General features: G+C 56.1%; 1 protein-coding gene across 2 annotated transcripts; it reads left to right on the top strand.

The window, feature by feature from the left end:
- Positions 1-3,635: 3,635 nt before the first annotated feature.
- LOC116958725 (cadherin-2-like) lies at positions 3,636-22,842 on the top strand. 2 transcript variants are annotated; one of them, XM_076062489.1, is made up of 15 exons: positions 3,640-4,056; positions 6,370-6,594; positions 7,216-7,365; positions 8,403-8,547; positions 9,891-10,063; positions 10,997-11,134; positions 11,618-11,803; positions 12,906-13,013; positions 13,340-13,482; positions 15,173-15,315; positions 18,093-18,323; positions 19,338-19,571; positions 20,017-20,147; positions 20,331-20,495; positions 21,275-22,842. In XM_076062489.1, the coding sequence occupies exons 1-15, from the start codon at positions 3,964-3,966 to the stop codon at positions 21,503-21,505; spliced, it is 2,496 nt and encodes an 831-aa protein (XP_075918604.1). In that variant the 5' UTR covers positions 3,640-3,963; the 3' UTR covers positions 21,506-22,842. The 2 variants fall into 2 exon arrangements, with proteins under 2 accessions (XP_075918605.1, XP_075918604.1); XM_076062490.1 differs by lacking the exon at positions 7,216-7,365 and having other exon boundaries at positions 3,636-4,056.
- The last annotated feature ends 4,893 nt before the right edge of the window (positions 22,843-27,735 follow it).

The following is a 27,735-nucleotide window of genomic DNA, read 5'->3' as shown; positions in this document are numbered from 1 at the left end:
CTGTGTGAGTCTCTGTGTGAGTCTCTGTGTGTGTATCTGTGTGAGTCTCTGTGTGTGTGTATCTGTGTGAGTCTCTGTGTGTGTATCTGGAACTTATTTCGCACCGTACGTAACCGAACCTGCCCAGGAGGAGCGGCTGGTATCATAAATCGCTTGCCTTATTGCCTCAGCAACTCGGTGTTTCGTATCGAACCTCATCTCAAACAATGGAAGGTCGCCCCCTAGTGGCAGCTGCCCCTGTGTGGCACAAGGTGGCCCTGCACCGGTCTGCACGTGGACATGAGTCTGTCGGTAAGGGGCGATCATTGACGCGTCATCTCCCTTGTGGAGTTTCTGGATAGTGTTACTGGAATTGCCACAATTTTGACCGTGACACCAACATGCAATGTGCGTTGTAAGTGACAGTGGTTTGTTTGACATCCGCTGTTAAGCAGACTGCGCATGTTGTGGTGAATGTTACTGGGGTAGCCAGATATGCCTGTCGGATTTGAACCTTGAACCTCTGCAACAAATAGAGAATGCGCTACCATGTTCCTGGTTCTTTCGGTAAAGTCACGTAGATAGAAAACAAAAAATAAAAGATAAAAATAATAAATTAAAATTTCAATAATACAAATAATTAAAAATAATAAATTTAAAATAAATTGATGAAAAGATGCCATGGGTCGACTGACTGAGATGACTGACCAATGCACCACCTGTGCCCCCTACTACACACACACAGTGTACACACACACATTGTGTACACACACAGTATACACAGTGTACACACACAGTGTACACACACACACTGTATACACAGTGTATGCACAGTGTACACACACAGAGTGGACACACAGTGTACACACACACAGTATATACAAACAGTGTACACACACACAGTATACACACACAGAGTGGACACACAGTGTACACACACACAGTGTATACAAACAGTGTACACACACACAGTGTACACACACAGTGTACACACAGAGTGGACACACAGTGTATACACACACACAGTATACACACACAGAGTGGACACAGTGTACACACACAGTGTATACAAACAGTGTACACACACAGTATACACACAGTGTATACACACAGTGTACACACACACAGTGTACACACACACAGTGTATACACACAAACACAGTGTACGCACACACAGTGTATACACACAGTGTATACACAGTGTACACACACAGAGTGGACACACAGTGTACACACAGAGTTTGCACAGTCACCACATCTTCAAAAACACCAGAGGACACAGGAGAGAAACCCTTCAAGTGCACTCTGTGCAGGAAGGCCTTTTCAGAGTCATATAATTTTGTAACACACCAGAGAACACAAGGGAGACCGCATCGCCCTGTGGACCTCCAACGCTGACAGCAGCGAGGCCGTCATTACCATCGGGTGAGCGAGACGCTCACCTACTGACACATCCAACTCACATACCAACTCACATACTCACCAACTCACCTACTCACTCACCTACTCACCCACCTAGTCACCTAATCACCCACTACTCACCCACCTACTCAGCCACCTACTCACTCACCGACCACCCACCTACTCACTCGCCCACTCACTCACCTACACCCACTCATCTACTCACCCACTCAATCACCTACTCACTCACCAACTAACCCATATACTCACCCACCCACTCACATACTCATATACCAACTCAGCCACTCATTCACTCACCCACTCGCTCACCCAATTGCTCACTCAGCCACTCACTCAGCCATTCACTCACCTACTTGCTCGCTCGCTCACTCACCCACTCGCTCGCTCACTCAACCACTCGCTCACTCACTCAACCACTCGCTCGCTCACTCACCCACTCGCTCAGTCACTCACTCACCCAGCCACTCACTCATCTACTCTCTCACATTCACTCTCCCACTCAGTTTCCTACTCACTCAGCCACTCAATCACCTACTCAGCCACCCACTCAGCCACTCACTCACCTACTCACTCACCTACTCACACAGCAACTCACCCAACAGCTACTCACTCACCGACTACCCATCTACTCACTCACCCACTCACTCACCCACCTACTCACCCACCCATGCTAATGACGATGCTGGCTGTGTCTTTGTCTCATCTCTCTCGCCGTGTCTCTCTGACCGTGTCTTTGTCTCCGTGTCTTTCTGACGGTGTCTGTCTGCGTCTCTCTGTCTGTGTCTCTCTCTTTGTCTGTCTCTCTGTCTGTGTCTCTGTCTCTCACTGTCTGTGTCTCACTCACTGTGTGTCTCTGTCTATCTAGGCGTGTGTACAAGCGCAGGCTGGGCTTGCCTGCCGACACGATCATCGCTTATCAGGCACACGGAGACAGCATGGCCAAGAGTGGACAGCCCTGGGCGGACAGCGCCCGGCAGACATCGGCGCGGTCGGACAGCGAGAGAGCAGGGGGCGGAGAGACAGCGGCACGAGCTGGAGGAGACACGGGGTGGTGGGACACGGGGAGAGAGAGACACGGGGAGAGAGAGACACGGGTAGAGAGAGACACGGGTAGAGAGAGACACGGGTAGAGAGAGACACGGGTAGAGAGAGACACGGGTAGAGAGAGACACGGGTAGAGAGAGACACGGGTAGAGAGAGACACGGGTAGAGAGAGACATGGATTGAAAGAGACACGGGGAGAGAGAGGTGGGCAGTGTTGAGCAATTGGGCAGTGTTAGTCTATGGGCCGTGTTGAGTATATGGGCAGTGCTGAGTTTATGGGCAGTGTTGAGTCTATAGGCAGTGCTGAGTCTATGGGTAGTGTTGAGTCTATGGTGCAGTGTTGAGTCTATGGGCAGTGTTGAGTCTATGGTGCAGTGTTGAGTCTATGGGCAGTGTTGAGTCTATGGGTAGCAGTGTTGAGTCTATAGGTGGCAGTGTTGAGTCTATAGGCAGTGTTGAGTCCCCCCACTCACCCACTCACTCACCCACTCACTGACCCAGCCACCCACCCACTCACTTACCCACTCATCCACCCACCCACTCACCCACCCACTCACTCGCTCACGTATCCACTCAATCACCCACTCACTCACCCACCCACTCACTCACCCACCTACTCACCCACCCACTCGCCCACTCACCCACGCACGCGCTCACGCTCACTCACACACACACGCACACACACGCACACACACGCGCTCACGTTCACTCACGCACACACGCACGCACACACGCTCACGCTCACTCACGCACACACACGCACACATGCACGCACACACGCACGCACACACGCTCACGCACGCACGCACACACACACGCTCACTCACGCACGCACACACACACGCACACACACGCCCTCACGTTCACGCACACACGCACACACACACGCGCTCACGTTCACGCGCACACGCTCACGCACGCACGCACACACACACGCTCACTCACGCACGCACACCCACACACGCCCTCACGTTCACGCACACACGCACACACGCACACACACACGCTCACTCACGCACACACGCACGCACACACACACACACTCACGCTCACTCACGCACGCACACACACACGCACACACACGCGCTCACGTTCACGCACACACACACGCCCCCACCACCGCCCTTTATCCCCCCCTCCCCCTTAGGTAATGGGCGGTGCCATTCGTCACACGGGAAGTGACGTCACGCCAGCTGCTGCCCCACCCCCCCCTCTCCGTCACCCACGCGCCAGCTCTCAGCGCCATTTTCCCGCGGGCGTAGTCGCTGAGAGGTCCCCAGCGAGCCCGGGACCCCGACAGCAGCCAGACCCCCGGAGCCACGGGGATCCCTTCCCGAGATCAGGCAACAACCCTCTCGCCAACACCGCCCACAGCACGAATCGGGGACCTCGCAAACGGCAGCAGCAGTCACCCTCGCTACCCCCTTGCTGAGACGGGAGAGAGCTCCCTTCTCTGAGGCGAACTTGAGGGGATTCAGGGACCCCCCCCCCGCCGCCCGCGAAGACGGAACCCCCGAAATGAGGGGGCTGTACCCCAGGGTGCTGCTGCTGCTACCCCTGCTGCTGCTGCTGGGCGCGGTGAGAGCGGAGGAACAAAGCCGCGAGTCTCAGGTAACGGGGCCTCACACCCCCAAACGCGTCCTCCTCATCCCCTTCATCCCCTTTTCGAGCTCGTTCGTCAGCCCCCCCACTCGCATCCCTCTACCCCTTACACTGCTTCCCCCCACCAACCTCCCACCTCACCACCCCCCCACCAACCTCCCACCCCACCAACCTCCCACCCCACCAACCTCCCACCCCCCACCCCACCACCCCCCCACCCCACACCCCACCACCCCCCCACCCCACCAACCTCCCACCCCCCACCCCACCACCCCCCCACCTCACCACCCCCCCACCTCACCAACCCCCCACCCCACCAACCCCCCACCCCACCAACCCCCCACCCCACCACCCCCCCACCTCACCACCCCCCCACCCCACCAACCTCCCACCCCACCACCCCCCCACCTCACCACCCCCCCACCTCACTAACCCCCCACCCCACCAACCCCCCACCCCACCAACCTCCCACCCCACCACCCCCCCACCTCACCACCCCCCCACCTCACCAACCCCCCACCCCACCAACCCCCCACCCCACCACCCCCCCACCCCACCAACCTCCCACCCCACCAACCTCCCACCCCACCACCCCCCCACCTCACCAACGTCCCACCTCACCACCCCCCCACCTCACCAACGTCCCACCTCACCACCCCCCCACCTCACCAACGTCCCACCTCACCACCCCCCCACCTCACCACCCCCCCACCCCACCACCCCCCCACCTCACCAACCTCCCACCTCACCACCCCCCCCCCTCCCCAACATTGCCAGCAGCACCTGTGGCGAGGGTGACGGTGCCACTTTGGAATCTTCGCTGGCACAATTTCCGAGTGTCCTCACCTCCGTCTGCCACCCTCACCACCGCCGCCACAACCACAGCTGTTGCCTCCCCCCCTCCCATGCCCCCCCCCCGCTCCACGCGGCCTTAACGGATCACTTCCTGCACCACGCAGCTTTGCGCCGTGCCTAATAAGCAGCAGGCGTTGAGTCCACGACCTCTGACCCCCCCCGCCCCCAACCGTATAACCGGAGTGGCTGAACGCAGCGTTTGAGGTAGGGTTGAGACGACGTAGAGGTACTGCTGCCTTGTGTGAGCGCAGTTACGGTGCGAGCGACGCGTCTTCGCCGTTAACTTTGACGTGTACCTTTTTATTTTTCGATTTAAAGCTTTCGTGACTGCAAGGATTCATCTTCTTTGGTTCTTTCGGTAAAGTCACCACGTAGAATGAGAATAAAATAATAAATTAATAAAATGACACGATAAAATTATCACGACGTTTCGGCCACAACACAAGTGGCCTTCAGGTGAAGGAACAGACCTGTCGGGACGACTTGAAGCTCTGTCGTCCCGACAGGTCTGTTCCTTTCACCTGAAGAAGGCCACTTGCGGTGTGGCTGAAACGTGGGAATTTTATTGTGTTATTTTATTAATTTCAATTATTTTATTCTCATTCTACGTGGTGGTGACTTTACCGAAAGAACCAAAGAAAAAGCGTACCTTTTTATCCGCAGCTGGCGTTGATATTCGGAGTTTATTTTCCGGGTTTAGGCCACGCAACGATCCGGCCAAATTTATGTCGTTAAGAACACCCCCCACCATCGGACCCCCAAGCAAATTGAATCGCCGTGGGTGAAATGAGCGTCTTAACGGTACGCCCGTTATTAATTTCGCCTCGAAATTGCGGATTAGAGGTCGGAGTATAATTAAACTATTTCAAACTTTTGTTTTATTTCACCAGGTAAAGCCCCACTGGGTTATGTAGCTCGCTTTCAGAAGCGTCCTGCCCACAAACGATAGCCCGATGAGGCGGTTAATCACGTGGGCATCTTTAGCGTCACAAACAACTCCCAAGCGCACGTTGACTCTAAATGTGCAGGTAAAAACCTGTAATAACCGGAGAAAAATCCACACGGCCACGGGGAGAACACGCAACCTCCAAATACACAGGCACCGTTAGCGTCGGCATCGAACCCACGACCTCCGGCACACCAGGCGAGGTAGTTAACATCTCGCCACCGTGGGGAAACGTGAAGTAAGCGACTTGGCACGCGCGGCAATCTTCAGGTTCAGGGGCCGAGGCAAATGGGAACGGTTGGCCGGTGTCGTCGACGCGTGGCCCAACGCGACCAACGTCGCTTGTGAACTTCGTGACGTTGACCGCGCTACCCCCCCCCCCCACGTGATGAAATGGGGGGCGGGGGGGGCGGCCCGGCTGGATTTAGAGCGGCGAGGAGTGCGTGAGAGAGGGGGGGGGGGCGCGCGCGGCACCGTTAGCGTCGTCCCAACGGAGTCGCCTCCGCCGCTTTGCCTCGCAGGGAAGGCACGGGGGGACGCCCAAGCAGGAGACGGAGCGCCAGGAGGAGGAGGAGCGCCAGGAGGAGGAGGCGGGCGTCGGCGCCGTGGGGGCGGAAGAGGGCGGCGTGCTCGCGTTCCGCCGGCTGCGGAGCGGCAGGCGGCGCCGGCAGAAGCGCGGCTGGCTCATCCCGGTGATCAACGTCCCCGAGAACGACCGCGGGCCCTTCCCCAAGGGGCTGGTGCAGGTGAAGGTCCCCCTGCCCTCTTCCCCCCCTCGCCCCCTCTACCCCCGCACCCCTCCCACACCGGCAAGAAAGGGGGGCCTCTGGGTTCAATCCCCAACTCGGGTGCCCTGCTGCCTATGTTCAACCCCCTGTTGAGCAGTGTGTGAATGTCACGCGTCGGTTAGGTGTGAGGGTGAATGTGTGTGTGTGTGTGGCATGTGGTGTATGTGTCTTTGGGGTTCGTGGTGTATTTAGCATGTGATGTTTGTGTGTGTGTGTACATGTATATATGTTGGGGGAACGGTGGCCAATTGGTTAGCACACACTGCGCTCTGAACCTGGAGACGTGAGTTTGATTTCCACTTACGGCTAACACCCAGTGACAGTTATCTGAACTTGGTCTCAACTAAGTACACGGTGCGGTGTATATAGCCGTCTCCACACTGGGGGGATAAAGGCGGCCGGGTGTGTTGGTAACCGCGTATCGCACCCCCTCGTGTGCCACGCCAGCCTTCATATTTGCTGCCGCTCGCCAACCGCGCTTGCCCCGCGTATTCACGCGATGTACGAGCGTGGCTATCGTGCAGAGCGTAACGCCGCCCCCTGCCGCCTCCCCTACCCCGTCCGCATCCGCCCCCGCAGATCAAATCGAACACGCGCGGGAAAATCCGCTACAGCATCGTGGGGCCCGGCGCCGACCAGAACCCCACGGGGGTGTTCGTCGTAAACTCCGTGACCGGGCGCCTCTCGGTCACCAAGACCCTGGACCGTGAGCTAATCGCAGAGTATCTGGTGAGGCGCCCACGCGAGCACACCCACGTGTGTGTGTGTGTGTTAGCGAGCACACCCACGTGCGTGTTATTGAGCACTCCCACGTGTGTGTGTGTGTGTTAGCGAGCACACCCACGTGTGTGTGTGTTTGTGTTCGCGTAGTAAGGTCCAGGCCTCTATTGCGGAGTTTTCTCAAATTTCCTGGTCCCCGGACCACTCGGTCAGTGTAAACATTTACGTGGTGCAACCCCCTCCTGCCCCTGGTGACACAAACCATTCACTTCTCTAAATACCAATATTACTAAATTATATTCATATTACCGGAACATTAAAAGAACGTTAACGCAGCTATAACGGTTGAGATCTCAGGGTTCGGGTAGTTTTAATCGAGGTGGTTTACTTAATTTAATTTTTCAATTTTAAATATCACGAGTAAACTATTAATGTCCGAAACAAAAGGCGTAAACATTTGCGGATCAACCTGCAATCAGCATCGCAACCCAGCGGACCTCCAGGAGTACCGTCCCAGACCGTCGGTGGTCCAGGTACTACCCTTAGAGAACCGCCGCTCTAGAGGGATGTTTGGCCAACTCTAAACATCCAAACGTCGGCGACTACAACCACACCACCACCACCGCAACAACAACGAGACGCAGGGACAAAGGATCTCTTGTATAGCGCGTCGTAGACGGTTGAGGCAAGTGCTGTTAGCGAGCACCGCATAAAGGCCAACATTTGTGCACGACGGGGTGGGTGGCCAGCAACCCCACCCACGCTTTTGTCTCCAGAGTGGCGACGTTTACACGGCCGGGCAATCGGGGGCGGCACCAATGACTGGGACCCAGGGGCAGCTCAGGGCAGCTCCAATGGCGATGAGAACCAGGGCGCAGAACAACGACCAGTCCCCACGCGCTTTCTTGCGTGTGCCGCACATTGCGTGCGTTGCGTGTAACGCGCGTGTGCGTTGCGTGTAACGCGTGTGTGCGTTGCGTGTAACGCGCGTGTGCGTTGCGTGTGCGTTGCGTGTGCGTGGCGTGTGCGTGGCGTGCCCGCTGCAGCTCAAGGCCCACGCGGTGGACATGAAGGGGCATCCGGTGGAGAACCCCGTGAAGCTCGTCATCAACGTCATCGACATGAACGACAACCGGCCCGAGTTCGCCACGCCCGTTTTCCAGGGCTCCGTGGCTGAGGGATCCCCACCAGGTGCGGCGTGCGGACGGGCACAGACGGGCGCGGTGGTGACGGGGGTGTGATAGTGATAGCGCCCGCCTGGGTATTTTGTACCATCGGACACTCAACCCCCGCAACTCTCAATTGGTGATGGGGCAGTTGTGGAGAGAGTGGAGAGTTTACCCATACCGGGGCAGTGTGCTCATGACCAGCTCCGGTTTGACAGCAGAGGTCTCACTCTGAATCAGTCGAGCGGCAATGTCTTTTCATCGGTTGCGTAACGCCGTGTGGAAGCTACCTGGTCTGTTGCTCTGCACGAAGCTTCAGGTCTTCTCGGCCACGGTCATTCGCTCCCTTCTCTCCGCTTGCGAAACGTAGACCCCCCGAATGGAACATCTTCGCCGGTTTAAAACATTTAGGCTGGCCTGCCTACGATTCATCCTGGGTTTAACCAGGCAGCCTGGATTGTGTGAGGAGTTCACGTATCCTCGAAAGATCTGGACAAAGTCCCATCGGTGAGCTCCTCCGGCATATAGCTGTGTCATGGAGCCCGCATGCCCAGCCACCGCATGCCGAAACTGCTTTTGTTCGGCCGGATCGAGGGAGATAAAACAGGCGCGTCACGGGCTAGAGAAGAGATGGAGTGATGTGGTACAGGAGGATGTGGAGCTAAGCGGACTTGCCAGTGTCAAGATCGGCCTCTGTGGAGGAGGCTCGTGAAGGACGCTACTGGGCAGTTGGAGGCAGCCGCCCTCCAACAACAACGGAGGGCGGAGGAGCGACACTCACAATAAGCGGAGTGCCGGGTGGCTAAAACACAGCAAGTTGGCACAGTAGGGGGCACAGGTGGTGCATCAGCCAGTCGTCTCAGTCGACCCGTGACACCTGGGTTTGCCCTGTGACCGCCTCCCAGCGGGCGTTCGACACTTCACGTGGCCTCAAGGTGTACATAGCCTGGCACAAGCGTCGTGGTGATGTCACCGCCACTTAGTGGCGAATGGCGGTTGTTGTTGTTGTGATGGTGGTGGTAGTGGCAGTGGGGATATTGGTGGTGAATGAGGTAGAGGTGGCAATAGGCATGGTGGTGACGTTGGTAACAATGGCAATGATGTTTATGATTAACAGGTGAAGCTGGTTTAAATCATTATGATTGTGATGACATTATTTATAATATCTTTGATCGTGGATGTTGGATCGTGGACATGGACGTGGATGTTCTTGATAACGACGATGATGTTGAGAATGACAAGAATGGTGGTGGTTGTGATGCGAACGAATATAATGTTTTGTTTTTTGATAGTAACGACGTCCACGCCTCCCTCCCTGCTTTTCCCCTCTGCCCTCCCCTGCCCTGCCCTCCCTCCCACCCCCGGCAGGCACGGCGGTGATGAGGGTCGAGGCGAGCGACAAGGACGACGCCTTAACGGCCAACGGCATGATCCGCTACAAGATCATGTCGCAGGCCCCCAAGGTGCCCTTGGAGCGCACGTTCACCATCGACAACGCCACGGGCGTCATCAGCACCATCGCCGCCGGGCTGGACCGCGAGGTGCGTCGTCCCGCGGCAACCGCCGCCGATTGGCTGACGTCGGTCCGGGGGATGGTGGCTAACCTTCGGGGTTGTGTGTACGGTGTTACGTTCGCGTGTTTTCAGTCGTGTATGCACGTTGCGTTGAACGTCAAGTCGCGCGCCGTACGCAGGCGACCGCGCTGATCGGAGGTGCGAGGGAAGGGCGAAAGGCTCGACACGAAAAGCAGCTCTAAAGAAACGAGTTTTCAGTCTGGATTTAAAAGTGCACAGCTATTGTGTGGTGCCCTAATAAAGTATTAAAGCTTTCGTGGCTGCATAAAATTACTCATTGGTTTTTTCGGTAAAGTCACGTACGTAGAAATACAATAAAATTATATTAGAACAAAAAAACAATCGCGACGTTTCGATCACAACGCAAGCAATCTTCATCAGGTGTCAAGAACAAATCGCGGAGGTAAATACAGCAAAGAGATGAGAGATGAGAATTCAACAAACCTGAAAAAACATTATGTGAAGCACATCCAGTCAGGCCAACAACACAGTTAGACACTTCCTGGCGGACCACGAATTTCAGAAGAGCGTTAAATTTCGTGTTCAACCTTTGGATTGCACATACCAGCATAGATAGAATGAAATATATGTATTTCTACTGACCATGTACCTCGTATTGTGTGGTGCCCTGTGTCTCGGAAGCGACGGTGACGCTGCTAGCGTGCCGCGCTACGAACCCGGGGACCTGAGACCGGTCCAACACCGGTGACGGTCGACTCGGGCCTCAAATGAGTAGCCTGCTGCAGTGTGAAAACATCCCCACTAGGGAGACAAAGGCGGCCGGGCGTGATGCTGGCCACCCAGCACAAAGGTCTGTCGAGGCTGCACGAGGAATGCTTGTCCTCGTCGTTTTGTTGTTCATCTGTAAGAGTCGTGCGTCTGCGTGCCCCGTCTGTGTAGAGGACGCCGCAGTACGTGCTGGTGGTGCAGGCCTTGGACATGGAGGGCGACCCGGACATCGGCCTCGCAAACACGGCCACCGCCATCGTCGCCATCACCGACAAAAACGACAATGCCCCCGAGTTTACGGGCATAACCGTACGCACCGCCGCCGCCGCACACAACCACGCCGCGCCACCAGATCACCCGCCTAGACTTTACATGGCCCGTAGATTAACATTGCATGTAGATTTACATTGCACTTAGACGAAAATGGCCCGTAGACTTACATTGCCTCTAAATTAACATTCGCCATCGACTAACATTTCCCGGTTGGCAAGATGTTCACTTCCTTGTGCGGTATGCGGAAGGTCGTGGGTTTGATCCTGACCCTGACGCGTGTATATTTGTAATTTGAATGTTCTCCCCGTGGTGGTCTTGCGTTCAAAGCTGTTGTGTACATTTCCACGTGATGATGAGCCACTTCGCTGAGCTACCATTTGATGGCTAGGTTGCTTCTAAAAACAGAGCTGCATAGCTCCGTGCTGTGGGGCCTTACCTGGTAAAATATTTTTATTTTTGAGACTGGCGGAACAATGAATCTGACGACGTCCCCCTCCCCCACCACCGTCTCCGCCGCAGTTCAGCGGTACGGCGCGCGAGAACGCGGTGAACGTGACGGTGACGACGCTGACGGCGACGGACGTGGACGAGCCCGGCACGCCGGCGTGGCGCACTCGCTACGTCGTCCGCGGCGGGGACCCCGGCAAGAACTTCGCCGTGGAGACCGACCCCCGCACCAACGACGGCAGGCTCTACGTCGTCAAGGTGGGGGGGGGGGGCACGGTGGTGGGGGGGGGGGGCGGTGGGGGGGGGGCACGGTGGTGGGGGGAGGGCGGTGGTGGGGGGAGGGCGGTGGGGGGGGGGGGTCTGTCACGCGCTGCCGCGGCGGAGACGGTGATGGTGGTTGGGTAGTGATAGTGGTGGTGATGATGGTGATGCTGATGGTCGTGGTGATGGCGTAACGTAGGTGGTGGTGATGATGATGGGGTAGTGATGGTGATGGTGGTGATGGTCGTGGTGATGGCGTAACGTAGGTGATGGTGATGATGATGGGGTAGTGATGGTGATGGTGGTGATGGTGATGCTGATGGTCGTGGTGATGGTGTAACGTAGGAGACGGTGATGGTGATGGGGTAGTGGTGGTGGTGATAATGGGGCTGTGGTGAAGGTGCCGATTATGGAGTAGCGGTGGTGATGATGGGGGTGGTGATGGTAATGGTCGTGGTGGCGGGGGAGGGTGATGTGGTGATAATGGTGATGGGAGTGGCGTCGCGATGTTATTGATTGGGTGGTGGTGATGGGGGGAGAGGTGGCGTGGTGGTGGTGATGCGATGATAGGGTAGTGATGGTGAATGCGGTGGCTGATGGTGAAATGAGGTTGACATGGCAATGCTGGTAATGGTCGCGTAACGATGATGATGCTGATGATAGTGATGGTGGTGGCAAGGCGAAGTTCGTGGCGATGTTGCCGGTGGGCGACGGCGGTGACGACGTGGGGATGGCGGCGGCGGTGACTGTGGTGCAGCGGTCGTGACGGTGTTGGTGATGACTCAGCGTTTGATTGGTGGGAGGGTAACGTTGTGCGTGGTTGGTGTGTGGTGTGTGTGTGTGTGGTGTGTGGGGTGTGTGCGTGGTATGTGTGTGTGGTTGGTGTTTGGTGTGTGTGTGGTGTGTGTGCGTGGTTGGTGTGTGGTGCGTGGTGAGTGTGTGTGGTGTGTGTGGTGTGTGTGCGTGGTTGGTGTGTGGTGCGTGGTTGGTGTGTGTGTGTGGTGTGTGTGTGGTGTTTGGCGTGTGTGTGGTGTGTGTGTGGTGTTTGGTGTGTGTGTGGTGTGTGTGGTTGGTGTGTGTGTGTGTGTGTACGCCGCAGCCCTTGGACTTTGAGAGCTCGTCCAAGTACAACCTCGTCGTCGCCGTGGAGAACGAGGCGTCGCTCGAGAGCGCCGAGTTCGGACCGGCGAGCACCGCGACCGTCACCGTGAGTGCCCCCCGCGGCCCCCCGCTGCCCCCCGCGGCCCCCCACAAGTTTCGCCCCCCCACAGCTTCCTGCGCCGCTCGCGGGGGCAGATCTGATACCGGCCGATGAGAGCGAATGACTTAAGCACCCCGATGTTTACTTATTTCAAGTCCAGGAGACCTTTTTTTTCACAGGTGTCTCCTGGACATCTGTGCCGTCACCAGCGCTGTGAAGCACAGCGCTGGTGACGGCCGCACCGCCTCCCGCACGACCGCCCACACCGTGCCCCCCCCCACCACCTCTACAGGTGCTCGCTAACAGCCCCCCCCCGCCCGCCCGCCCGGTAGGTGATGGTGGAAGACGAGAACGAGGGGCCGACGTTCGAGCCGCTGCGGCGGGAGGTGAAGCTCCCCGAGGGCCTCCCCGTGGGCCACCACGTGACCACCGTGGTGGCCCGTGACCCCGACACCGCGCAGGGGCAGGCCGTGCGGTGAGGCCTTGCCCAGCCACACTCCCCCTGGCCGCTCCCGTCGCCGCACGGACAGCCGGCGGCCGGCCCTTCCTCCCGCCCTCCGTGTGTGTGTGCCTCACCTGTGTGTGTGTGTGCGCCTCACCTGTGTGACTCACTCTGTGTGTGAGACTCACCTGTGTGTGTGTGTGTGCGCGCCTCACCTGTGTGTGTGGGCGTGCCTCACCTGCGTGTGACTCACTCTGTTCGGCTGTGTGACACTAAGCTGTGTGAATCGCCTGTGTGAACTCTGTTCAGCTGTGTGTGTGACTCAACTCTGTGTGAGACTCAACTGTGTGTGAGGCTCACCTGTGTGTGTGTGACTCAACTGTGTGTGTGACTCACCTGTGTGTGAGACTCACCTGTGTGTGTGACTTACCTGTGTGTGTGACTCACCTGTGTGAGATTCACCTGTGTGTGAGACTCACCTCTTCACCTGTGTGAGACTCACCTGTGTGTGTGTGACTCACCTGTGTGAGACTCACCTGTGTGTGTGGCTCACCTGTGTGTGTGACTCACCTGTTTACCTGTGTGAGACACCTGTGTGTGAGACTCACCTGTGTGTGTGACTCACCTGTGTGTGAGACTCACCTGTGTGTGAGTATCACCTGTGTGTGTGTGACTCACCTGTGTGTGTGACTCACCTGTGTGAGACTCACCTGTGTGTGTGACTCACCTGTGTGAGACTCACCTGTGTGTGTGAGACTCACCTCTGTTTACCTGTGTGAGACTCACCTGTGTGTGAGACTCACCTCTGTGTGTGACTCACCTCTGTTTACCTGTGTGAGACTCACCTGTGTGTGAAACTCACCTGTGTGTGTGACTCACCCGTATGTGAGACTCACCTGTGTGTGTGACTCACCTGTGTGTGAGATTCACCTGTGTGTGTGAGACTCACCTCTGTTTACCTGTGTGAGACTCACCTGTGTGTGAGACTCACCTGTGTGTGTGACTCACCTGTGTGTGTGTGACTCACCTGTGTGTGAGACTCACCTGTGTGTGTGACTCACCTGTGTGTGAGACTTACATGTGTGTGTGACTCACCTGTGTGTGAGACTCACCTGTGTGTGTGTGACTCACCTGTGTGCACGTGTGTGAGACTCACCTGTGTGTGAGACTCACCTTTGTGTGAGACTCACCTGTGTGAGACTCACCTGTGTGTGTGACTCACCTGTGTGTGAGACTCACCTGTGTGTGAGACTCACCTGTGTGTGTGTGACTCACCTGTGTGTGAGACTCACCTGTGTGTGTGACTCACCTGTGTGTGAGACTCACCTGTGTGTGAGACTCACCTGTGTGTGTGTGACTCACCTGTGTGTGAGACTCACCTGTGTGTGTGACTCACCTGTGTGTGTGACTCACCTGTGTGTGAGACTCACCTGTGTGTGACTCACCTGTGTGTGTTTGACTCACCTGTGTGTGTGACTCACCTGTGTGTGTGTGACTCACCTGTGTGTGAGACTCACCTGTGTGTGACTCACCTGTGTGTGTGTGACTCACCTGTGTGTGAGACTCACCTGTGTGTGAGACTCACCTGTGTGTGACTCACCTGTGTGTGAGACACCTGTGTGTGACTCACCTGTGTGAGACTCACCTGTGTGTGAGACTCACCTGTGTGTGACTCACCTGTGTGTGTGACTCACCTGTGTGTGTGTGATGGGGCCGCGCGCAGCTACAAGAAGCTTTGGGTGCCGGGCGACTGGCTGGACATCAACCCCGTGAGCGGCAAGGTGACCACGGCCGTGGTGCTGGACCGCGAGGCGGCCCTGGTGCAGGCCAACACCTACACGGCCACCTTCCTGGCCACGGATGACGGTGAGGGCTGCCCCTCCCCCACACTGCACCACCCCCCCCCCCCCCCCTGTTTACAGACACGCCCCAGTCACGCCAAATTGGCTCGCTTATTCACTCGTCATCACACCACGCTTACTCACCACTCACTCACCATCACTCACTCACCATCACTGGCTTACTCACCATCACTGGCTTACTCACTCACCATCACTCACTCACCATCACTCACTCACTATCACTCACTATCACTCGCTCACTCACCATCATTGGCTTACTCACTCACCATCACTGACTTACTCACCACTCACTATCACTCACTCACCATCACTGGCTTACTCACTCACTCACCATCACTGGCTTACTCACCACTCACTCACTATCACTCACTCACTGTCACTCGCTCACTCATCATCACTCACTCACCATCACTGACTTACCATCACTGGCTTACTCACCACTCACTCACTATCACTCACTCACTATCACTCGCACACTCACCATGACTGACTTACTCACCATCACTCACTCGCCATCACTGGCTTACTCACTCGCCATCACTCACTCACCATCACTGACTTACTCACCATCACTCACCATCACTGACTTACTCGCCATCACTCACTCGCCATCACTGGCTTACTCACTCACCATCACTGACTTACTCACTCACCATCACTCACTCACCATCACTGGCTTACTCACTCACCATCACTCACTCACCATCACTGACTCACTCGCCATAACTCACCATCACTGACTTACTCACTCACCATCACTCACCATCACTGACTTACCATCACTCACTCACCATCACTGGCTTACTCACTCGCCATCACTCACTCACCATCACTGACTTACTCACTCACCATCACTCACTCACCATCACTGAGTTACTCACTCGCCATCACTCACTCACCATCACTGACTTACTCACTCACCATCACTCACCATCACTGACTTACTCACCATCACTCACTCACCATCACTCACCATCACTGACTTACTCACTCACCATCACTCACTCACCATCACTGGCTTACTCACTCACCATCACTCACTCACCATCACTCACCATCACTGACTTACTCACCATCACTCACTCACCATCACTCACCATCACTGACTTACTCACTCACCATCACTCACCATCACTGGCTTACTCACTCACCATCACTCACTCACCATCACTGGCTTACTCACTCACCATTACTGGCTTACCACTCACTACCACTCGTTCACTCACCATCACTGGCTTACTCACCATCACTGGCTTACTCACTCACTATCACTCGCTCACTCACCATCACTGGCTTACTCACCACTCACTCACTCACTGTCACTCGCTCACTCACCATCACTGACTTACTCACCATCACTGACTTACTCACCATCACTCACTCACCATCACTGGCTTACTCACTCACCATCACTCACTCACCATCACTGACTTACTCACCATCACTCACTCACTATCACTGGCTTACTCACTCACCATCACTGACTTACTCACTCACCATCACTGACTTACTCACTCACCATCATTCACTCACCATCACTGACTTACTCACCATCACTCACCATCACTGGCTTACTCACTCACCATCACTCACTCACCATCACTCACCATCACTGACTTACTCACCATCACACACTCACCATCACTGACTTACTCACTCACCATCACTCACTCACCATCACTGGCTTACTCACTCACCATTACTGGCTTACCACTCACTACCACTCGTTCACTCACCATCACTGGCTTACTCACCATCACTGGCTTACTCACTCACTATCACTCGCTCACTCACCATCACTGGCTTACTCACCACTCACTCACTCACTGTCACTCGCTCACTCACCATCACTGACTTACTCACCATCACTGACTTACTCACCATCACTCACTCACCATCACTGGCTTACTCACTCACCATCACTCACTCACCATCACTGACTTACTCACCATCACTCACTCACTATCACTGGCTTACTCACTCACCATCACTGACTTACTCACTCACCATCACTGACTTACTCACTCACCATCATTCACTCACCATCACTGACTTACTCACCATCACTCACCATCACTGGCTTACTCACTCACCATCACTCACTCACCATCACTCACCATCACTGACTTACTCACCATCACACACTCACCATCACTGACTTACTCACTCACCATCACTCACTCACCATCACTCACCATCACTCGCCATCACTCACCGTCGTGCCGCGCTCGTTCGCCATTTCCCGCACCTTCGATTGGCGTGTGTGGCTTCTCCTTAAAGGTGCAATTCACAAAATGAGTGAGTGTGGTGCGTCTGTAGGTAGACTCAGCCTTACAATGCGTCCCTGGTGTGGTATGCTTGTGTAACCGGTCCACGTCTGGAGCGATGGTGGAAGGGTCGGCGCGCTGCATCACAAACCCGGCAAGCCGAGTTCGATTGCCGCTCACGCCCAACATCGATGACGATTATCCGAATCGGTCTCCCCTTGGTTGACTCGGCCTCAAACAAGAGTACCCGGTGCCGTGTGTGTGTGTAAACATCCTCACTGGGGAGACAGAGGTGCCGTGTGTGTGTAAACATCCTCACTGGTGAGACAGAGGTGTCGTGTGTGTGTGTGTAAGCATCCTCACTGGGGAGACAGAGGTGTGTGTGTGTGTAAACATCCTCACTGGGGAGACAAAGGCTGCCGTGCCGAACCTTCCCAGGTTTGTAGAAGGCCGGCGAGCGGTGGGGGCGTGCGGGAATCTCGCTCTTCGTGTCTCGGCGTGCCGGTGGGAGCAGGCGACCCCGTGGCGAGCGGCACGGGGACGCTGGCGCTGCTGCTGTCGGACGTCAATGACAACGCCCCCGTCGCCCGGCCCGACGAGGCCGCGGCGTGCGGCGCGCCGGGCGGCGCCGTCGACGTCACCGCCAGGGACGCCGCCGAGGACTTCAACGGCGCTCCCTTCGGCTTCCGGCTGGCGCCCGGGAACCCCGCCACCGACGACAACTGGACCGTCCACCGGGTGGACGGTGCGTGGGGGGCCCCTCCACCACCCCCCCCCCCCCCACGCTGCCCTTGCACTGCGCCACCCACACTGCCACATCCGGCTGTGCGGACAGCAAACCGCACTCACTCGCTCGCTCACAATCACGCAGCAATCACTCGCTCACAATCACTCAGCAATCACTCGCTTGCTCACAATCACTCAGCAATCACTCGCTCACAATCACTCAGCAATCACTCAGCAATCACTCAGCAATCACTCGCTCACAATCACTCAGCAATCACTCGCTCACCATCACTCAATCGCTTGCCATCACTCAGCAATCACTCTGCTCCCACTCGCTCGCCATGACTCCTACGCTTGCACTGCCCCCTACCCTGTCCCGCTCTGCCCCCACCTTGCTCTTGGCCTGTGTTGTCAGCAGAGGGCAGCGTAGCAGCAAAACCCAGTGCCCTATTCAGGGATTACTTCGGAATTATCTCGCCCAGTATCTCGTTGTTTCTCGTGAACCCACTGAGCGTGGGGGTGGCACGCAACTGAGCAGGAGCCAGTGGTATACTGGACGCGGTGTGCCGGGTACGAAAATATTTTCCGGGTTTTTCCGATCCGGACGGATCCCCATTCCCCCTCTCCCCCTCCCCCCCCCAGCTTGAGCCGTAAGGCAGAGTCGCCAAATCCCGCCACGTTGATGGATCAAACACGGCGGCGGCGGGGTGCGGCATCGCAACGCGCAAAATCTCGTCCTCGCCCCAGGCCACCGCTCCAAAACAACCGAACGCGCCGGTCCATTGTCGTCGACCCGCACCTCGCGACCCGTTGGACGACAGCCGGGAAAACGTCGCCGCCCCCGACCCCCTCCGGATTCGCCGGCGCTTTCCGAACGAGCGGGCGGCCCGGGACGCGGCCGAGAGCCGCGTCGTCGACTCTTGTCGCCGGCGCGACTCCCCGCGTCACGATGCGCCCGCCACCCCGCCCTCGGCGCACCGCGCGACATCTCTCCGCTCCACGCTCCACGCTCCCCTCCCCTTCTGCCCCGCAGGCGGCGGCTCGCAGCTGCGCATGAAGACGGCGCTGCCCGAGGGCCTCTACTTGGTGCCGCTGCTCGTCACGGACTCGGGCAACCCCGCGATGAGCGCCGTGTCGGAGCTCCAGGTGAAGGTGTGCGCCTGCGACCGGCGTGGCGACTGCGTCAGCCGCGACGCCGCCGGCGGCCTCAACGCCGCCGGCGCCGAGGCCGCCCTCCTCTGCCTGCTGCTGCTGCTGCTGCTTCTCGGTGAGTTTGACGTCGTCGTCGTCGGCATCTTTTTGATTTAAAGCTTTCGTGACTGCAGCGATTCATATTCTTAGCTCTTTCGGTAAAGTCACCATGTTGAAGGGAAACAATAAAATAATAAAATATATATAAAACAATAAAAATTCTCACGACGTTTCGACCATAACACAAACGGACACACCTGATGACGACCGTTTGTGTTATGGTCGAAACGTCGTGAGAATTTGTATTTTATATATATTTTATTGTTTTCCTTCAACGTCACTTTACCGAAAGAGCTAATAATATAATAGCCGTCGGTATCGTTCGGGGGGACCCGGTGCTTCGGACGCGGGGCCCCCCCCGGCGGCGCGGGGATTCGTGCGGCGAGATCTCCGTTTGTTCGCGGAGGATTTCCGCGGTTTGACCGGGGCGGGTCGCCCCCCCCCCCCCCCCCCGCGTGCAGTCCTGGCGCCGCTCTTCGTCACTCGCAAGAGGCGCCGCGACGAGAAACCGCTCTGCGACCCCGAGGACGAGGAGGAGGGCGGCGACGTCTTCACGTACGACGACGACGAGGGCGGGGGAGAGGAGGACCAGGTGAGAGGCGTGCTCGCACATCTGCGCGGTGCGTTTACGCGGTGCGGCGGTGCGGTGGTGCGGAGAGACGGCGGTGTGGCGGTGGTTGCGGTTTGACTGTCCAGCGAGAGACCCTCTCGCGGCGGCGGCAGCGCCCTGCGTGCCCACGCGCCGGCGAGATGACGGCGCGGTCTGCCGCCGCAGGACTACGACCAGGCGCTGCTACTGCTGCTGCGGCTCCCGAGCGAGCTGCCGCCGCCGGAAGCGCCGCGCCGCGAGGGCCCCGGCGTGCGCCACCTGGACGAGCGGCCGTCGCTGGCCGAGCCGCGCTACCCGCACCCCAGCGACATCGGCGACTTCATCAGCGAGGTGGGTGGTAGGGGGGGGTGGGTGGGTGGGTGGGAGAGGTGGCAAACGCCGCACGCACGTAGGGGATGGAACCGCGCACGACCAAACCCAGCGCCGCGCACGTGAACCACCGCCGCCACCGCCCCGTCAAACGATGCACGTGGCATGAGACAAAGGTCCCGTTGGCGAGGAGCGGCGCACGGAGGAGGGTGGGTGGCCGGCACCATGCCCGCTGGCCGTCTTTGTCTCCCCCCCCCAGTGGCGATGTTGACACGCCGCGCCCGGGGACTCGATTGAGGCGGAGTCGAGCTAGGGGGGGAGGCCCAGGACCGGGTCAGATAATCGTCACCCCGGTGTTTGCTCGTGAGCGGGAATCCAACTCGGGCCGCCGGGTTTCGTAACGCCCCCAATTGGCGCAGTTGGCTACGTACGGCGCAGTGGAAGTTCTACGTAGACACGTACGTAGTGCGGCGCGCTGACCACTACACCACCGCTCCACCACACAGTGCACAGCGTGCAGATGATGACGATGTCGTCTTAATGGTGGACGACGTCGTTGCTGGCGACGTAATCGCCGATGTTGTTGATGCCATGGCGAAATTTTGTCGTTAGGTCATTGTCGTCGGCTGTCGATGTCGATGACGTCATCGTTGGTGCCGACGTTTGTATCGTTGCTGATGCCGTCACAAACGTCATCGTCGTCGTCATCATTGGCTGTCGATGTCGATGACGTCATCGTCGTTAACGTCACCGTCTGTCTCCCGCGGCGGCGGCGGTGGTGGTGGTGTTCTGGCTTCCAGGGCCTGCGCACGGCCGACGACGACACGACAACACCGCCCTGCGACTCACTGCACGTGTTCCACCACGAGGGGGACGGCTCCCTGGCCGGCTCGCTCAGCTCGCTCGGCTCTTCGAGCGCGGGGGGGGGCGGCGACGACGACGACCACCACGACTACTACGAGCGTCTCAACTCGTGGGGGCCGCGCTTCCGTAAGCTCGCCGACATGTACGGCGGCGGCTGTGACGACTGAGACCCCACCAACACCACCACCACCACCCTGCCCCCCACCACCCCCACCACCACCACCCTGCCCCCCACCACCACCACCTACTCTCAACCCCACTCTCTCCTTGTCGTCATTTCCCCCCCCCCCACCGTGCACCTCCACTCACCCCCCCTCCCCACACCTGCCAGCCTCGCCTACCCCCCCCCGGCACCCACCCACCACAACACCCCCGTGACCGGCCGCCCACCGCATAGCACCGGCTGGACTGCCGATCCACCAGCCAGCCGCCTGCCTGTCCGCCTGTCCGCCTGCCCGCCTGTCCGCTACGCAGCAATTTTGAGTTTGGAGGCTACTCATTTTTTTCTTCTTTTCGGGGGGGTGGGGGAGGGGAGGTATAACCCGACTGGAGGACGAGGCGACGGTACGTGTAACGACTTCGTGGTACCAGGGCGACGCCGCTGTGGTCCCTCCCCCCCCCCCCCCCCCCCCCCCGGCGAGGGGAAATCTGCGTTGGTTCACGAAGTCGGGAACGGGAGGAAGTGGGCGTGCTTGCGGCAAGGCGGTTCCAGATCTCCGGGTACGGACGAAGCCGATCCCCCGTCCAAGGTTGCGTCGCGACCGGCCGGCCTGCCCGCCCGCCCGCGAGCTGAACCGCAAAAAACCACGGTCGCCGGTTAAAAAGGGCAAGTGGGCCGGGTGAGTGAGCGGGGAGGGGCGGGCGAGCGATTTTAAGCGAGCGCCGTCGCTAACGCTCCAGTCGGTACGTCGGAGCAACTCCCCCAAGTGACGCTGCTGCCCGTGGGTTCCCAGGTGCCCCCCCACGTACTCCACAACTCCAGCCTCATGAACCATCGTTGGCCGAGACAATGACGTCTCTCCTCTTACCCCACCCCCGCCCCTGCCAGTATAGTCGCATGGATAATGAGTTTATGGGACTGTACCAACCAATCACGTCAGCCGGGGGGTGGGAGGGGGGCGGGAGTGTCGGGGCTCTACCGACAGACGTGGTTGCCAGCAGGCGGTGATGTGCAACCTTGCGGTGTGCCACCGCCTGCGTTTTGAATGGTTCAACTAATCACGACTAATCACGACTATAATCACGACTAATCACGACTATAATCACGACTAATCACGACTATAATCACGACTAATCACTTTTAGGCGGTGGAGTTGGGACAGCAAGCAATGAGGCCTGCCCCGTTTTCAGCGCTGTGGAAATATAAGCTTTATATATAAAAATAATAATAACCATGTTGATTTGAGCTTGGCCTCTGTAGCTGTTAACTTGCCGAGTACAACATTTATTTAAGTGCCTATTTGGGTTCAGCACTGGGCGCCGGCTCAGCAGAGCTGCCGTGCCAGGGGGCATGGCGGGGGGGGGGGCGGAGCGGTGGGTGGGGCGGTGAGCCGGCCGTGGCAGCAACCGCGCCCCGCGGAGACGGAGCCGCTTGCCGTCACAGAGCCAGGCGGAGCCGCTTGCCGTCACAGAGCCGGGCGGAGCCGCTTGCCGTCACAGAGCCAGGCGGAACCGCTCGCCGTGACGTAGCCGCCACGGCGGTGCGACGTAACCAGCAGCAACGTAAAACCACGGCGATGGAGCTGCGCGTGGCGACGTCACCACGTCGACGTGAGCCACGCGCCGACACCGATTGGACCGTGGTGCTAGAGGCCCTCGCGTCGTAATGGAACCACGCTCGGTGAGCGAACCACGCTCGCGGTTACAGAACCACCACCGCCACCACCACCACCACCCCCTCATATCGAGACTCGCAGGGCTCTAACCAGCGCCATGCGCGGCGCACGATTGATTTTTTTTTCATTTTTTTGATCGGGTGCAACCGCAACAAACATAAAACGTGAACATGAAAACATCTTAAAGTGACTATGCGCAAACAGAAAAATCCGGGGAAAAAAAACAGCAAAAATCTTCCACGAAAAGCACCGTACTCCCACGCTCTGTGCAAAAATCCCAGCGGGATGCAAGTCAAACAACAACAACAAGACAACTTAAAGCCATCATTCTAACTCCGTACTACAACAGAAAAAACATGGCCAAACCAAAAAAAACTTTTCACACGGTTGCCCTGGCAACCGTGTGAAAAGTTTTGCCTGGCAGCTAGGTGCGTGCAGTAGCTCACAGCAGTCTGATTTTATTGATGATTTTTTTTGTGATGATTATGAAAGTATTTTGAGCGTCGTAGTCTTCTTGTGATTCCCCTCCTGTGTTCTTTAAGTGCGGCCGCTCCCCCCGCCCCCCCAACCCCCGACCGCGTGATGGAGGGCGATAAGAAGCGGCTTTTATGTAAAGGTGTGCGTGGGTGTGCCCACGTGTGTACACTTACGCGATCCACCGCCCAACGGTTTCACAATAAACGACGACCCCCGTTCCCTGACGCCTCCGCCGTGCGGCGTTCACTCGCTCGCTGCACCCCACGCGCACGCGAACGGGAACCGGACCGGCGCACCTGCCGGGCGGAAATTGAACGACGACAAACAGAAACGCGAGGCCGGCGGCCGGACCTCGGGCCGCGTGCTCGACCGCGAGGAGGGCACGGCCGAAGCCGGACTACTAGCGCAGTGGCCTCCGGCGCTCGCGCCAGGCTAGGTGCGCCCCGTTCACCGCTCGCACGGTAAACGGGGCATCTCTCGTCTCTCGCGCGTGCGAGCGCCGCCGTCCGATGCGAGCGCCGGCTGGGAGGGGCGGCCCCGGCTCGCGCTCGGGGCGCCGGCTCGAGCGGAGGCCAGAGGGCGACTCGGCGCCGCGGCAGGGAGAGCCGGAGTCGAGGAGGGCGCCCGCGGCGCCGAGATTCTCCGCCAGGCCGAGGCCGACGACGGACGGCGGCGAGAACTCGGGACGGCCGGCGGGGCGATTCACCGTCGATGTCCACCGAGGGGCCTGGCGATGTTTGGAAAGATAAAATGTCACTGTTCGATAACTTCCACGTGTTCGTTAAAGGAGACCTGAAAAAACTGTCAGGTTTTCTTGCAGCGGCTGCGTACGCCGCTGCGATTTGTCTGGACGATGTTAATTTGAAATTGCCAGCCCCTTCTCTCGAGACGGGGGGGCGCATGTTTGAGCACGCGGGTTGGCGAAAGGGAGGCCCAGGAGCGGTTCGGGTATGAGCCTCCATCGATGTGAAGGTCCCATTGTGGAGTTGAATCTTCATCTTCACATTTCACCTTCACTTCTTCGCTCTTCACCATCACTTCTTCACTCTTCACCATCACTTCTTCACATTTCACCTTCACCTCTTCATATTTCACCTCGATATCTTTAAAAGTGTCCAAGCTGGGATTTTCTTCCGGTTCTTGTTTCATGAGGGATGGGCTCATTGCGGCACTTTGACTTTCACAAGCTGATTTCAGACTCCACTCCTTGTTGATCTTCTGATGCTTGTGTGTTGTCTGGTGTCCATGAAGAGTTGATGACTGTGAAAACGCCTTCCCACACACACTGCACTTGAAGGGTTTCTCTCCTGTGTGTGTTCTCTGGGGTGTTACAAGAGAAGATGAATGTGCAAACACCTTCCCACACACACTGCACTTGAAGGGTTTCTCTCCCGTGTGTGTTCTCTGGTGTGTTACAAGAGCAGATGAAACTGAAAACGCCTTCCCACACACACTGCACTTGAAGGGTTTATCTCCTGTATGAGTTCTCCGGTGTACATGAAGATGTGGTGACTGTGCAAATGCCTTCCCACACACCCCGCACTTGAAGGGTTTTTCTCCCGTGTGTGTTCTCTGGTGTCTTTGAAGATTTGGTGACTGTGAAAACGCCTTCCCACACGCACTGCACTTGAAGGTTTTCTCTCCCGTGTGTGTTCTCTGGTGTTTTACAAGAGTAGATGAATGTGCAAACGCCTTCCCACATACACTGCACTTGAAGGGTTTCTCTCCCGTGTGTGTTCTCTGGTGTGTTACAAGAGCAGATGAAACTGAAAACGCCTTCCCACACACACTGCACTTGAAGGGTTTATCTCCTGTGTGAGTTCTCTGGTGTACATGAAGATGTGGTGACTGTGCAAACGCCTTCCCACACACCCCGCACTTGAAGGGTTTCTCTCCCGTGTGTCTTCTCTGGTGTCTTTGAAGATTTGGTGACTGTGAAAACGCCTTCCCACACACACTGCACTTGAAGGTTTTCTCTCCCATGTGTGTTCTCTGGTGTGTTACAAGAGTAGATGAACGTGAAAACGCCTTCCCACACACACTGCACTTGAAGGGTTTCTCCCCTGTGTGAGTTCTCTGGTGCAATGTCAAATGTTCAGTACGATCCGTGCTGTATGGACACCGGTCGCATTGATGCCTTTTTGCACCGAGCTGCACCGAGTGCCTTTGCTCCATCAGTGAAATTCTGCAGAGGAAGCGACAGCTGCAGAGAGAAAAAAATAATATCCACACCATCTACACGTCAGTATCGATGCACAGAGGAATGCATATATACAGTCACACGTGACTAACACGTCTATACTTATTCATATATTCATGTTATAGTGAAAAAGTGTCCCAAATTCATCACACGAGCTGTTATGGCACGCAATGAGGGCAAATGTCATAAACGTGCCTGGAAGCGCTCGTATCTTCAAAATGAATGTTAACCCAAAACTCCGAGCACACAATTTCGGCTGTCTGGCTTCAAAATGGATATTTATGAAAGCTAAATTCAGGTGACCTAGCAAAGGGTGTTGAAAATAATACTATTTGTGTTATGCAGAAATGCATAAATTAATGTTCAATCGCAACTTAGAGGTGTGAAGCCAGGCATAGATGTCCTTGAATGCTGGGATGAACAGTTCCGACCAGCTGCACGTGTGCTGTGATAACTTCCCGACTACATTCTTAGAAAGAGTAGCATAGGAAAACAAAAATAAACTACTGTTTTTATATAACCTCCGTGCTCAATAGAGTTAGACTTTACTGCAAATACAAACTTGACCCTGTCACACACTCAGAGGTGGAGCCAGGATTTTCAGGTAGGAGGGGCAACCCCTTCAGCAATGAAAAATGATGAGTTAGTAAGTAAGGAGTTGTTAGTACGTAGGGAGTTGTTAGTAATTTGGGAGTTGTTCGTAAGGAGTTGTTACTAAGGACTTGTCCCTTATATTCTTAGCTCTTTCGGTAAAGTCACGTTGAAGGGAAACAATAAAATAATAAATATATAAAACAATTAAAATTCTCACGTTTTATATATTTTTTATATATTGAATATAAATTACTGCAGTCACGAAAGCTTTAAATCAAAATTTAGCTTGTGTTGCGCCCAAAACGTGATTTATTTTATTTTGTACCTACCACGTGGTGACTTTAACCTGAAAGGACCAAAGAGTATCACGCTGAAGAATATTCTCCGTGTCTCTGGTGGACTGGAGTAGGCTCGTGGCTCGTGGTCACAGCTGTGGGTGACAAGCGTGGCGGATGCGGCGTGCCCAGCCGACTTGGGGACAGATCTGGCTGAAATGAAGCTTTGTACATGACCTGCAGTGGTGAAGTATGGTCAAACAACCTCCTCCCCATTACTGCCATGGAGTTGGGGAAGCCTTCATCCATTGGTGGAATGAGATGGGCGGAGTTTATTCTGTATCAACGATATATTGAAATGACAAGAGGGACCTTGAAAGTGTTTCTCAGAGGGGAGAAACACCTTAGGCTTAAGTTTCAATGCGTACCATTGAAGTATTGTTCATTGTAAGAGCTGGCTAAGTGTACATGTTGTAGAAGAATAAAAGATTTCCCCCAAAAAAATATTGCTCAAAATGCCCCCCCCCCCCCCCCCATATATTGCTATTCAAAATATTTAAACAAAAATAATAATTGCTATGCTATGTAAATAAAAATAACAATTTTCTCAACCTTGGCCACAATATGTGGACTTGTCTTCATGTAACAATGCATAGATTTCTGTTTTTATGATTGTGGTTATGAAGAAAAAACAGAGCAACGTTGTAATAGAATAACACTCTTAGACATTTTCTTTGGTTCTTTCGGTAAAGTCACGTAGAATGAGAATAAAATAAATTGATAAAATAACAATAATATTCTCACGACGTTTCGGCCACAACACAAGCGGCTGTCCTACCAGACAGTCTCGTCCCTTCACCTGATGAAGGCCGCTTGTGTTGTGGCCGAAACGTCGTGAGAATATTATTGTGTTATTTTATTTTATCAATTTATTATTTTATTCTCATTCTACGTGACTTTACCGAAAGAACCAAAGAAGATGAATCATTGCAGTCACGAAAGCTTTAAATCGAAAC

Source organism: Petromyzon marinus, unplaced genomic scaffold (assembly GCF_048934315.1).
Source record: "Petromyzon marinus isolate PM22_M1 ecotype Great Lakes invasive population unplaced genomic scaffold, UKy_Petmar_22M1.pri1.0 PM_G_Scaffold_62, whole genome shotgun sequence".
In the NCBI taxonomy this organism is placed as follows: domain Eukaryota; kingdom Metazoa; phylum Chordata; class Hyperoartia; order Petromyzontiformes; family Petromyzontidae; genus Petromyzon; species Petromyzon marinus.
Note: the sequence above shows the minus strand (reverse complement) of the source record. Positions and strands in the feature narration are given on the sequence as shown.